Here is a 13,584-nt window from a genome sequence, read left to right on the forward strand (position 1 = left end):
TGACTTTTTTGCTATGTACAGTATAATCCCTTATTTATGTTTTTAAAAAAACCTAATAGAATGGAAAAGTTTCTTCAAAATGTACAATTAAATTATTGATTGCACTTGAAAACAAGACCAGTGTTTTAACCCCGTGGCATGGAAGGATTATGAGCCACTGGGACCCTGGGCACAGACATGAAAAGGGCCCCCCTGCCCACCTGAAAAAAGGTAGTAGCTCAGTAGAAAAAAATGAAAAATAACCCCTTAAATGATGACTTCTGGCGAGTTTTGTGGACAGATTGAGACTTATAAATGTGTGTATGATGTATGCATTATGTATCAGGGATGGAAATAGCCTAAAATATTTTTTCCACCTACCATTGTGGCTGGTGGATTCCAAAGTCTACCAGCCACTAGAGATACAGTATGAACATTTGATGAAAAATCATGACCAAAATGATCACGGTTATTGGTATTATTGCAATATGATTAAAATGTGCTGACTTTTTTTCTAAACCTACCATCAGTGTTGGACAGAACTCATAATTGGCCTGCCCTTCATGCCCAGTAGCAACAAAGCCATCTGGAGCCATCCAACTTTATCTAACTCTATACTATCCTACATCATCTGATTTTAATATTATGTCTAGGCTATATTTAACATTTAACATTTATTTTCTATTTGGCCTGTTATGAAATTATGCATTGACCAATATAAGCACTTTTTTAAGACACTTAAATACATGCATGCTTAGCATTTTGTGAAAACAAATCATAATGGCTACATCGACAAACTCTTAGCCATGAGCTGTATATCCTCTGATTTTAATATTTACACATATGTATGTATTTAAGCACAGCTCAGTTTTAAGACACTTAAAGCCCAAAATTGGAGACCATAGAAATGCTACCATTTCAAAACCGGATTACTTTGGAACGGCGTATTGTACAGGGGATTGCATTACACCTTTGTGTTCGGTAAGGCCTGCTGTTTATTCTGGTTTACGGTTTGTCATGTGTGGAAAGAAAAGTTTGTGAGATATTCCACCTATATGAATTGAAATGAGCGCAGAGCTATAGGCCTAGTAGCCTAATATGATTATTTCTTGAAAGTTAATTTTCTCGCAGCAAATAGCGGCTATAGCACCTTATAAAAGATAAGAAAAAGTTATTTCATGTGTCTGTGAGGCTACTTCGCGAGTAGTTCCTAGAGAAGAATGGGCGGCCACACTTGTCGGTCTGCCTTGTCAGATGTCGGTCTGCCTCATGTCTAAATAGCAGCGTGTTCCGTGAAGGTGTCGCGGACCGGATTAAAATAGCCTAGTCAGCAAATCAACAATCAGATAAAACTGCGCTGTTTACCTGCGGTTGGTCTAGACATATGTATGCCTTAAACTCGTATCCTGTCATTTAGAAACAATGCTGTGGTCTAGTCTAGTCATCAACAAAAAATGAACGGATTGCAAAAAAAAGAATGGATTTGGCGTGACATTTCTTGCGTGTGCGTGAGAGCGTGAGATTGGTGCTGAAAGCGTGAGTGTCACGCCAGATGCGTGGGAGTTATCAACCCTGATTTACCTGAGGTGATACTCATCCGGCACCCTGGTTAAATTCTTCGCTCTGAGAGCAAGGTCCACTCTTTTGACAAGGTAATCAATGCTGGTTCGCATGTCTGCTGTGAAGGGGTCATACTCCAGCTTGAGCAGGCCCGAGCGCTTGAATGTCCCACTCTTTTGACTCTCTGTACAAAGCAGACGGTCCACAGACAGCGGCAGGCCCAGGAAGAGCACAAGGCCTCTCAGGTGAATAAACATGTCCCTCTTCAACTCCTCGTAATACACCACATACAGTTGCTCGCTGTAGTTCAGCCAGGCTAAAGTGTGTGAGGCCCACAAGTCTGCATACACCTCCACAAACTTGGCCCACGCTGCAGTCAGTTAGAAGGGGGAAGAATACACAGCCATTACTATAATGGCATAACTGTAAAATTACCTCAGCATTACCTAATTTGTGAGAGCACAGGAGAGTGTAGTATGAAATGTTTAGTGTTGACATTACTATTAACTAGATGTACCGCAGAGCGGTACAAAATATGACCGCCGCCCAGTCCAGCACATTTTTTCCACTAAAAGAAGTACCAAAACATGATTAATTCATAGATTTCACATGTAAAATTCATTTTAAACAACCCCACCTCCATCTTGCCTGTTCATAATTCTGAGAAATTCTTGATTGTTTGTGTTATGTTTATGTTATGTGTGTGGGTGTGTGTGTGTGTGTGTGTGTGTGTGTGTGTGTGTGCGTGCTTGTGTGTGTGCCTGCGATGTGCCTGTGCATGCAAGCGCACATATGTCTACTGTGTGAGTATGTGTCATCACATTATGATTACTGTGAATGTATGTGTGTGTGTGTGTGTGTGTGTGTGTGTCTGTTTGTGCACATGTGTGCACATGAAATGGGTTAACATGACCCCTGGAGGCAAACATACGGAAAAAAATGGTCATCCTAGGCCCTACAGTTCTCAAGATATTCACAGTGTCCCGGGAATCATTGACAGAAATTTGGGCATGCGAAAAAAAAAAAAAAAAAAAAAGAAAAAAAAATTACTTTGCTGCGCGGCGGTCATAATTATACATTACTAATGTTGATATTACTATTAATTATGACCGCCCGGCGCTGTAGCTTTTTGATCATATAGGTTTAGTCAGATTTTTTTTTTTTTTTTTTCGCATGCCCAAATTTCGATCAATGATTCCCGGACACTGAAAGACCGGGTAACTTAAACTTGGTGGACATGTAACCCCACATGGATAGCATGGAACCATCGTTTTTTTCGTTTTTGATCTGTAGCCCCAGCTGGACTGGACCCCGAAAGGAGGGTAGGGCAGACACAGTTTTCTGTGAATATCTCGAAAACCGTAGGGTTTAGGAGGACCTTTTTTTTGTATGTTGATCTCAAGGGGCCATGTCAACCTATTCCATAACCACTCATTTCATGTATAAGCCACCTAGTTAAACACAAAAAAAGTAAAAATGAGGTGTTGTAATTGAAGGTATCTGTGACCTAACATAGTCAAAACTGCACGAAATTGGAAGTGTAGGATCATTATGACACCCTCTGTATGCACGCCAAGTTTTGTGGAATTCCGTTCATGGGGGGCCACACAATAAATTAATTTATGTTACTATACACCAACTGGCCTGTAGGTGGCGGAGACAGTTTTCTGTGAATATCTCGAGAACCGTGGGGCCTAGGAGGTCCACCTTTTTATGTATGTTGGTCTTAAGGGGGCATGTCAACCCATCCCATTACCACTTATTTCATGTATAGCGCCACCTAGTTAAAAAATTAAAAGCAAAAAAATTAGGTGTTTTCATCACAATATCTCTGGCTGACAAGGTCAAAACTGCACGAAATTAAAAGTGTAGGATCATTATGACACCCTCCGAATGCATGCCAAGTTTTGTGTACTTTTCGTTCATGGGGGGGGCCTTACAATAAAATAATTTATGTGTACATTTAGTGGATTACACCAACAAGGATTCGGGACACTGAAAGACCGGGGTACACAAAACTTGGTGGGCATGTACCCCACATGGATAGAATGGAACCGTCATTCTTAGTTTTGATCTGTAGCCCCCGCTGGACTGGACCCCCGAAGGAGGGTGGGGCAAAACACAGTTCTCTGTGAATAGCTTGAGAACTGTAGGGGCCTAGGATGACCAATTCTTTCAGTATGTTTGTTTGCCTCCAGGGGTCATGTTAACCCATTCCATGTGCACACATGTGCATAAACAGATACACACGCACACACATACATTTACAGTAATCATCATTATGACACATACTCACACAGTAGACATATGTACGCATGCATGCACATGCACAAACACACATACGCAGGCAAACACACAAGCACGCACATACACACACACACACACACCCACACACATAAACATACATTTGTACACGCACACATGCACACCGTGCTGGGCCCCCTGAACCGCAAAAAAAAACAGTTTTTCCTAAATAACTACCTGAACCGTGGCACTGAGGATGAAGAATCTTTTATGGTATGTTGGTCTCAAGGGCCCACATCAACCTGGCTCATAATCACTCATTTGTGATTTGCACCCCCACCCCCGGTAAAAATGAAAATGCAATATTATTCTGCTTTAATCGCCCCTATCTTCAGTTAAGATGTTCAGAACTGCACCAAATTTAATGTGTATGATTGACCTGGCATTCTCCGGGGGTATGCCAAGTTTCGTAGAATTTCATCCATGGGGGGGTCTAAAAAAATTAGGTTATGTGTACATTTAGTGACTGTACACTCATTGGCCTGTAAATGGCGGTGCACACATATACACATGCACACACACAGGCACCCACATACTATCGGTATTAGAACGGCCGATACATAATTACAAATTCAGTAGGATTAAAAGAAAGCCAAAATAAATATTCATCATCATCATCATCATGGCTGCATTTTCAGTATTGGCGAGAAGTAGTCGTTTGTCCACTAGATGGCGCATCGTTGCAGTGAGACGTAATTTTGTTGGAAGTTAAAAGTGGGTTGGAAAAAACAATGGACGCTTCATTCAAGGACTGTAATTTACCGCAGCGAACATCTAACAAGGATAGGACGATGTTCACATTGAAGCCGAAATAAATCTGAGGATGTTTATCGGACATGCTTGGTTTTTACTGCAGGAATGCGTTAATCTTGTAATATCAATAAGGACCTAGGTAATGTTACCGTTAGCGTTGGTTGAGTGATGGAGGCATTTGATTTATTGCATTTGTAGAAAACTATAAATGCGGTTATACCAAGCAAATGTATAGCAGCACTGTTTGTATCTTTCGACTGTCATTTATTGCACGTGCTACAAAATCATTCTGTGCAATGGAAGATTTACCAACGTTACACCGGTCTGATACAGTTTTACCTATACATCGCGTGAGACTGAGGCGCCTGTTTATTTTGTTTTAAGTGCGTTACCCAGGTGTGAGGGGAATCAATGTGTTTTGATTACAGCTTGGTAGTTGTAGTCTGTGAAATTAAAAAGCAAGTGTGTGTGAAGTATCCAAACAATGACACCTTCATTTCATTATGGCTGCTTTAGCAAAACACCTTAAGCTACTGTGTAGTGGGTCCCATTTAGAAGTGGCTACTTCATTCCAGCTTTCCTTGACTCATGGAGCTGCGTGAATGTTATTACAACTTTTTTAAGCCACAATATGACAGTTTAAGTCCGCTTGATACTGTAAAGGCGTAAGCCATTGGTTTCAAAGGAGATTTTATTTGTGTCGCCAGCATAGCCTATTGACAATTTATGTTGTAAATAGGCCTACCTTATAATCCTACCAGAGGTGGAAAGTAACGAAATACATTTACTCACGTTACTGTATTGAGTAGTTTTTGTGTGTATTTTGTATTTTTTTAAGTAGTTTATAAAATCGGTATTTTAAATGTTACTTGATTACATTTTGAGTGAAGTATTGTACTTCGCTACATCAAAAATCCCATCCGTTACTTGAGTAAAAAAAAAAAAGTTAAGACTGACAAAAAAGCGGAAAGGGAGAGAAAAAAATCGGCGCCCTAAACCACTAGCCTAGTAATAATGATCAGCGTGTAGCCTACAACAGGACATGAATCAAGCTGGCGCCATGCAGTCTTTCTGAAAGTGATGGAGCTGGATCACGAGATGCATCAGATTAGCCTAACCTATGAAAGTGTATTTTCCGCTATTCCAATCGGTTGTCTCAGTTCATTTTAGCACTAATGATTGCGGGAGATATTTAAGCAAACACCATGGGATTTCGTGTTTTGGCGTTTGTGCTCACCTTTCTTTGGAAAGAAGTTTATTAGCAGTTGTTGTTTCCCCTCATTTTGATGTCTCTCTTTTTTCCTGTTTTGGCCTTTGTTTTAGTAACCTGACTTGGCTTTCTTGGAGAAAGACATTGCACCAGCAACAAAACAATTAGCGGTCCACTACTAGTGATGTTCAACTAAATAAACAAAAGATAGACTACCTTATGAATCGTGCAGGCGGACTAAACCATTTAGCTCTTTAGCAAGGGAGAGTGAGAGTGACCTTACACAGTTTTCACTATGTTTTGTATACAAAATCCAGTCAGTCAACCTTTAAATTTTAGTCTGACATTCATTTTGACATTTAATTTAGAAGTTAAAATATTCAGGTAAAATAAATATATGGTGGAAATAAGTATTGAGCGCTTAAATTTTTTTTCAGTAACTAGCCTAAACTTCCAGTGAGTCTATTCGAAATTTTCACCACACATTATATTAACACACATATAAAAAAATCCAAACATAAGAGTTTTATGTATTAAAGTGGAATGACACAGAAAAAAAAAAGTAGTCGTGCCTACTGAAATTTCTTCAATACTTTGTGGAAAAGCCTTTGTTTGTAAAGGCAGCTTCAAGACATTTCCTATATGACAAAACTTATTAGTGATTTTGGCCCATTGTTCTAAACAGATTCCAGGGGTCCCTCTTGTGAATCCTGATCTTTAGTTACTGTCCAGAACTATTTAATTGAATTGGCTGCCTTCAAGTCTTTCTGGAGCTTTCTCCGAGTGGTTCTTGGCTCTTGGAATTGACTATCCTTCTGACTCCCTGGTCAGAAATATTGCGAGATCCTGTGCATGGCCGGTTGATGATGCAGTGATGTTTCTTCCACTTGCAGATAATGGCTCCCATGCTGCTTACTGGAAGATTCTGATGTTTTGAAATGCATTTGTAACCAGTTTCATTGATATGTTTTGCAACAATAAGGTTGCAAAGGTCTTGGGAGAGCTTTTTGCTTTTATCCATCATGAAATGTTTCTTGTGTGACACCTTGGTAATGAAAAACCTAGCCCATTAATATTTAGGCTACTAACCAAGCTTATATTAATTTGCACAGATAGAAAGGATAACTACTCTCTATACAGATTCCAGCTCGTTCCTTCCCTTTCCTTGCCTTGGTGCTTTTTCTTAGCGTGTTCAATACTTTCCCCCTTTGTTATTCAACTTCATTACATGACTCTACTTATGGAGTTGTTTGGATTTTTTATGTGTGGATTACCTGAGTTATTTCTAATGCCTGGTGAAAATGTTGTGCCCCCTGTATTGGGGCCCTATACTTCCCACTTTCCCCCCCAGTACGACGCGCTTTAATCTGCTGAACCTTCTGCTCGTTTCCAAATATAAAAAAAACTCTCTGCAACTCAATATTGGCCTGCCTGCCTCAGCTGCCTGTGAGGGGCTTTTCAGTTGTGCTGGATTACGGTTCACTGCAAAGCGACCCAAGGATGAGTGCAACTAACTTTGAAAATCAACTACTGCTCAAACTTAAAGGAGAACTCGGCGCCCTCGGCGGCCATATTGCAACACTTTTGGGCACTTATCGTGCATCTATTTCAGCAGAAATGCGTGAGCGTAAGGCTTCACGACACCAATCTTGCTCCAGCAGCGAGATCACAACAGATGATTGGCACGATGTCTTCACAGCACACCACATGATTGGCTCAATGTATTTTACAACACACCACATGATTGGCTCAATGTCACATGTCGACGTTTTGCCGCTTGAAGGGTTGTGATATGTGTAGACATATGATGTGTAGACAACTGCCATATTGGCATTTGGCCCCATACATTACTATGACCCCATACATTACTATGGAGGATTTTTGAGTGCTGTATCTCCTCATTAGAAAGTCTTTGGTAAAACTGGTTGTTCTGGTAAAAAAAAAAAAAAAAAAAGTAACTTTTACTTAAAAGTACATTTTAAATTAACTACTTTTACTTTTACTTGAGTACATTTTCAGATCGGTATTTGAACTTGTACTTGAGTAATATTTCATCAAGGTATTGGTACTTTTACTTGAGTACAATATTTTCATACTTTTTCCACCTCTGAATCCTACCTGTAGCTTAGGGAAGCTAACAGCTTTCTATTAGGATCTAGTTTGTTAGTTACCGTTTTGTCATAACTCCCTGATGCATTTTTGCATTTAGAATAGCCAGAGCGTGTATATCTCAATCGGAAAATTAAACAATATTGGGTGCCTATGGACTAGGCTGGGTGAACCCAGCCTGATCTGCCCACTATTTATTTTTTGATTTCTTAAAAGATTGAGCTTGGTCTGATGAAAGCCAGACTAGCCATGGACCTCAGTTACACTGTAACAAGATTCTGTGATTTTCACAGCATCACTGCTGTTTTTGAGAAAAATGTGTACTGTATTTGTGAATACAGTATGTTGCTGTAGTTTCGCTATGAATTATGGTCAAAAATGGTCAAACTACAGTAATAAAAATTTGCTGCGAATCATAACACAGTAATAAATCTGACTCCTCCCTCACTTGTCAGCTTTTTGAAAATTTTGAAAAAACATGGCAGAAAATCATTTGGGGTTTTCTGTTTTCTTTTTGCACATAAATACAAAGTTAAGCTCCCAGATAGCAAGGTGACATTGATATTATGTTGTTTTTCCATCCAAATCATCATTTTGAAAAGATATTGAAAAGTCATGAATTTATGGTTTACTGGGAAATTTTGACGTGGTGATTGAAAGCGTGTACCATGGCGACGACGTTTGAACTGTCCGGCGCGTAGATCATTTTTGAGCAACAGTTCAGTCAGTCAGACCAACGGTGTTCAGCACTGTCAAGTTCGCAGCTCCACCTTAATGGTAAGCAAGCATTTATTTATGTAACGTTAATGTTTCATTGTGAAATTGTACTACATTAAATTCGGGCATGTGTACAGTCTATGTACGTAGTACTGTCTAACTTACAAACTCATCCATTCTTGTTGGATCAACTAAGTAACGTTAGGCTAGCTATCATAGTTGCTGTTGCTGTGAAGGTGGCATTAACGTTAATGTTTTATGTTACGTTAACGTTTTGGCAGTCTCATTTATATTAGGCCTACCTTAGTTCTCAGTAAGTTACAGTTTATTATATTCATATAATTTATATAAAACATTCGCTAGTAGTGCTAGGCCTAGTATGTTACTGTCACAATGTTTGGCTGAAGATGATGTGCTGCTGGTTAACGTTAACGTGGAGGTTTAGCTGCTACCAGCTAACTTATGTAACGTTAACTCATCGTAATCATGTACGGTTTTGTGAGTTTAATAGGCTAACTTTAGCAATATTGATATAAGTTAACTTTAAGTCACATCTGACTATCATTAACCGTTGTTCGGATGAACAGCGTGAATGGCTGTTGCTGCCAAATGTGTTGCTGCAAGCAAACATCATCAATGAGCTCACCCAGCTGGCTAACGTTAGCAGCTAAATATACCTTCTTAAACTGAGTTATGCTAACACCATCTTCAGCCTGGCATTTTGACAGTAAACTCAAAAACATACAGTATATATATAAATGATTATTCTAAAGTTTCACTTGTAAGTAGCCTTCAGTTTCAGTTGAAAATTGTTATCTAACACTGTTTATCTTTTTTTCTTCTATTTCTGCTAGGTGCTGCTTCACTCTGCTACTGGTGGTGGATCAGGCTGACTGCAACCATTGGTCTAACGTTAGGATGCAGCACACGAGAATTTCTAAACGGAAAAAAGTGAATAAATGTACTTGCTTTTCAAACTGATAACAGGTTGTCAATGGTTATTTATGCAAGTTTGTGTAGCCTAAACCATACCTAGGCCTAGTCAAATTTATCCTGGCTGTAGATAAAGCAGGATATGAATTTCCCAAAATTACTGTATATAATATTACAGCACTGGTATTACTACTGTACTAAGTTACAGTATGATCCATAAGTACTGTGATTAAAAATACAGTAGACAATTCAATACTGTATACATTACAGCACTGGTAGTACTACTGTAGTTTGCATTTACAGTATCAGGCATAGGTACTGTGATTTCATATACATTAGGTGTACTGTAGAGTGAAATACAGCAACTTGCTGGTTATTTGCTGCCAGCAAGTTGCTGTAAATTTTACGTTAAACTTTTTACAGTGTACACAATGCAAGGGAACATGAATCAGCCTATATTTGCACGAACAATAACGGACAAAAGCTCTTCAACTTTGGCCCGTTAAAATGTGTATGAACAGTCTAGCGACGCATTTCATCAAGGCCCATTTGGACATGTCAGTTATTTGCACCACTGGTTAGATGTAAAACAGCATTTCGTTTCAGACTAGGCTACTGTTACTTAATTTGTGCATTAACAATAACGTTTCAGACTACTGTTACTTAATTTGTGCATTGACAATAAAGTATTACATGAACTAAAGATGACTAAAATCTTATGTAGAAGAAGAAACATTCACAAAAATCCATCCATCCAAAAATGACCTTTGTTTTGATAGCTGTTGAAAACGGCATGGAACTGACAGAGATGTTTTTGTTTAAAATACATAATAAATAAATAAATAAATAACATTATGCTGATACCTTTTGCTTTTCCCAAATACAATGTAGCCTACAGGTGTAAGTGACCTTTCATCAATCCAGTTGCAATGGATGAACTGTGATGAACTGCCCTACTTGTGATTGTTTAGAGATTTTAAAGGTTTTATAACAATGCTACATCTTCTTTGGCTATTCTACAATCTATTCACCTTTTCAGCACCAGTAGGCTACTTTCTGTGCAGCCGCACACACACACTCAGGCATGCCAAACAAGCATACACAAAAGTTTCAAGAGTGGGGGATGGAGTAAAATATGGAGACAAATTGAAGTGTGATTTATTTTCGCGGAACGGATGTACAGGACTGAGCGGCGGTCATATTTTGTACCGCTATGCGGTACATCTAGTCATGAAAATGTTTTATACTACTTACTGTAATGTATTCCACAAATTTACATCAGTAATTAATGTTACAATAAGAGCATTTCTCTTACTTTCTCCTTTCCACAAAAGCATGGGTGCAAATCCAATATGGCCACCATATTTGCGGTTGAACTCTGCCATGAGGGTTCTGTAGGGGTTTCGGATCAGGAGGATGCCTGAGTCAAATGCCTCAATCTCCTGTTTGCCCTTCTCGTGGGTCTTAATGCAGATAGTTCTCCCACTCTTCCAGTTATCCTTTTCCCCTTTAAATCCTGACAGGAAACATCAGTTCATCAGTATAACCATAACCGGAATAATTACAATCTCAACATAGAAACTTATCATACATTATGAAATATATTTTATTTCAAAGAACTTATTCCTTTTAATGAATGATAACTGTCACCTCACAATCCTACAGATCAATATGACCTGTGTCACTGTGTCGCAGATGGTTGAACACATCCTTGGAAGACACACACAACCATAACCTCTGACCTTTTTCATAGAGGGACCTGTCAAAATAGTAGCTTCCAGTGTAAAACCCTGTTGCAAGTTCGATGAGGTGACGCGCCCAGGTGTTTCCCGACCCAGGGAAGCTTGCCAAGGCCATAAGCTGCTTTGGTTGAGCAAAGAGGAAACTTCTGTCCGTACAGCGATTGTCTGAAAAGGCATAAAATTAGACAAGGATTAGCAGACATGTAAAAGTAACCTCTGCTGTCGCTTGGCAGCAGGTGGTCTTATTTTGGTCCTCCCTGCATGCACGCAAACAGGTGGAAGAGCCAGATAAACTGTTAAACTGCTGTGCCACCTATGGTAATTTGGCATTGAATGACCTGCAACTGTTGAATATTGTCCATTAACAGCTTAGTGATTGAACGTCAGCTGTACAACAAATTAAATAGCCAATAAGACAATTGCCATTTCTAGAGTGATGGGCATATATTTCATACCAGCTCACCTTGCACCTCAGTCTGATACACAACATTGTACATTTGTGTTCCACAGTTTTCATGTGACTGTCCAGGACAGTGATACAGGCACCTTTTCATGTTCTCCTGAGCATGTAGGGGGAAATGTACGGTGGAAAACCCACAGAGGCACTGCTGGCCTGCCAGAACTGCCAGGGAAAGTTTCTGAAAAGTGAGGAATTATAAGGTTTGCTTTTGCATTACCACTTGTAATAATGACTGAAATACAAGATGTTTTCAAAATATTTCAGCTAAAATATTTAAGGTGTGGCTCAAGTAAAAGAGCTGTTTGATTAATATGAGAATAATTCAGATATGTCGTAATAACCTACCTTTTCAGTGCAGAAGTCTACACATTTTCCTACAGTCATTGCAGGCATCAAGGCTATGAGTGGAAATGCCTTGGTTGAATTGTCTGGTGTCTTAAAGCAGCCTTTGAAAATTGTGTTTTTATCTAGGACAGTAGAGATGAAGAATTGTGACATTGTGAACTATACTAATTACTTAAGAACATAGTAAGCCTACGTACTGTATTTCATAAACAGCTCACTCACAGTTGTAAGGTGAATCTTGACTAAGTTCCAAATGGTAGATTGTCAGTCTATTAGTTTCTGTACAGGCACTAGCTGGATCTTCCCAACAGTAGCAGTTACTTTGTATAGTGTTTGGTTTCTGGATGGCATGGCCACAGTAGCACCCCCTACCAAAGCCATGCCCAGCATACTGATAGCCCCTAAAAGGTGAAAGGGTAAATTATTCTGACTGAAAAGTTATATATGTTGTGACTTGTCACTATCCCAAATTTACACAGCAAGACATTAAAGAGTGAGTAGTCTTAAAAGTTGTCAGTGAATAAGTTAACTTTTTAAGGTAGGGAGTCTACTTAAATGTTCAGTGTTTTGTGTTAGTATCACATGAAATGAGGGTGTGAGATATTCCAGATTGTTTTTACCTCTCAGCACAGCTGGATTGGCATTGGATGACAGTCATCTCGCCATCATCCAAAAAACATGTATCCTGTAGGACTTGCTCTGATGAACTCCCTGTATAGCAACCTATGTACACAGCTGATGGAAAAACAGGTACATTTGCACTATACTGTGCTTTTTACACTGAAAATAATTAATATTTCATATAAACAAAATCCAAAAACACCATAACTCAACCATAACATAAAGTATATGTATCACAACATTGGACAGACTAATGTACAGCCTACAGTATTTTTTGTTATTATATGTTATTTAGGTTATATGAAATGTAGTATGCTATGCTACCACTCTTTTTGACCCAGACTGCTGACCTTGACCTCTTGCAGTATGAGAAAGAGGGAAGAACCAGGGAAATCCCAGTTTTGCAGGTGTAATGTCATAGACATTACAGTGATACCACCCATTAATCCAAGGGAAAATGTAAAAAAACACTGTCCTACCATCATAGAAAAGAACATATTTCCATCCCCAGTTGGACAGCATCTTGACAAAGTATCCAACTGAAAGTAAGGTTACAAACACAAGAAACCCAAGAAGAAAAACAAATAGATGTCTTTTAAATAAGGAAAACATGCTGTAAAGATGCTTAAACCCCGGCAGTCCTCTGTCCTCCAACTGCCTGCCTGAGCGCCAACTGCCTATGCTATGAGGTCAAGTCACTACACACCGACGGGTGAAAATAAGGGAGTGTTAATCTGGTGTTCGTGTTGACAAAAAAACGATTGTCGTAATCAGACTAAGCAGCTGCCAGAGACCAAACAAGAATCCCATTAATCAGTGCCTATCCGTTTTCTTTAACTTGGCTATAAAGA

At 39.2% G+C, this 13,584-nt stretch overlaps 1 protein-coding gene across 1 annotated transcript; it reads right to left on the reverse strand.

Moving 5' to 3' along the window:
- Nucleotides 1-1,501: 1,501 nt before the first annotated feature.
- LOC125304892 (WSC domain-containing protein 2-like) lies at nt 1,502-13,255 on the reverse strand. Its single transcript, XM_048259407.1, has 8 exons — nt 13,084-13,255; nt 12,733-12,847; nt 12,335-12,513; nt 12,113-12,234; nt 11,771-11,945; nt 11,308-11,472; nt 10,881-11,081; nt 1,502-1,909 (listed from the first exon to the last, which is right to left on the reverse strand). The coding sequence occupies exons 1-8, from the start codon at nt 13,253-13,255 to the stop codon at nt 1,557-1,559; spliced, it is 1,482 nt and encodes a 493-aa protein (XP_048115364.1). The 3' UTR covers nt 1,502-1,556.
- Nucleotides 13,256-13,584: the final 329 nt, after the last annotated feature.

The sequence above is a fragment of the Alosa alosa genome, chromosome 12, assembly GCF_017589495.1.
Source record: "Alosa alosa isolate M-15738 ecotype Scorff River chromosome 12, AALO_Geno_1.1, whole genome shotgun sequence".
NCBI classification, from domain to species: Eukaryota; Metazoa; Chordata; class Actinopteri; order Clupeiformes; family Clupeidae; genus Alosa; species Alosa alosa.

Bases quoted from the DNA above. Each gene is read 5' to 3' on its own strand.
- LOC125304892 (XM_048259407.1), bottom strand. From the start codon at position 13,255: ATGCTGTCCAACTGGGGATGGAAATATGTTCTTTTCTATGATGGTAGG. The intron at 12,848-13,083 runs GTCAGCAGTCTG...TTTTTCCATCAG, and splicing joins TCATACTGCAAGAGGTCAAG to CTGTGTACATAGGTTGCTAT. The intron at 11,082-11,307 runs GTCAGAGGTTAT...GTTTCCTGTCAG, and splicing joins CAGGTCCCTCTATGAAAAAG to GATTTAAAGGGGAAAAGGAT.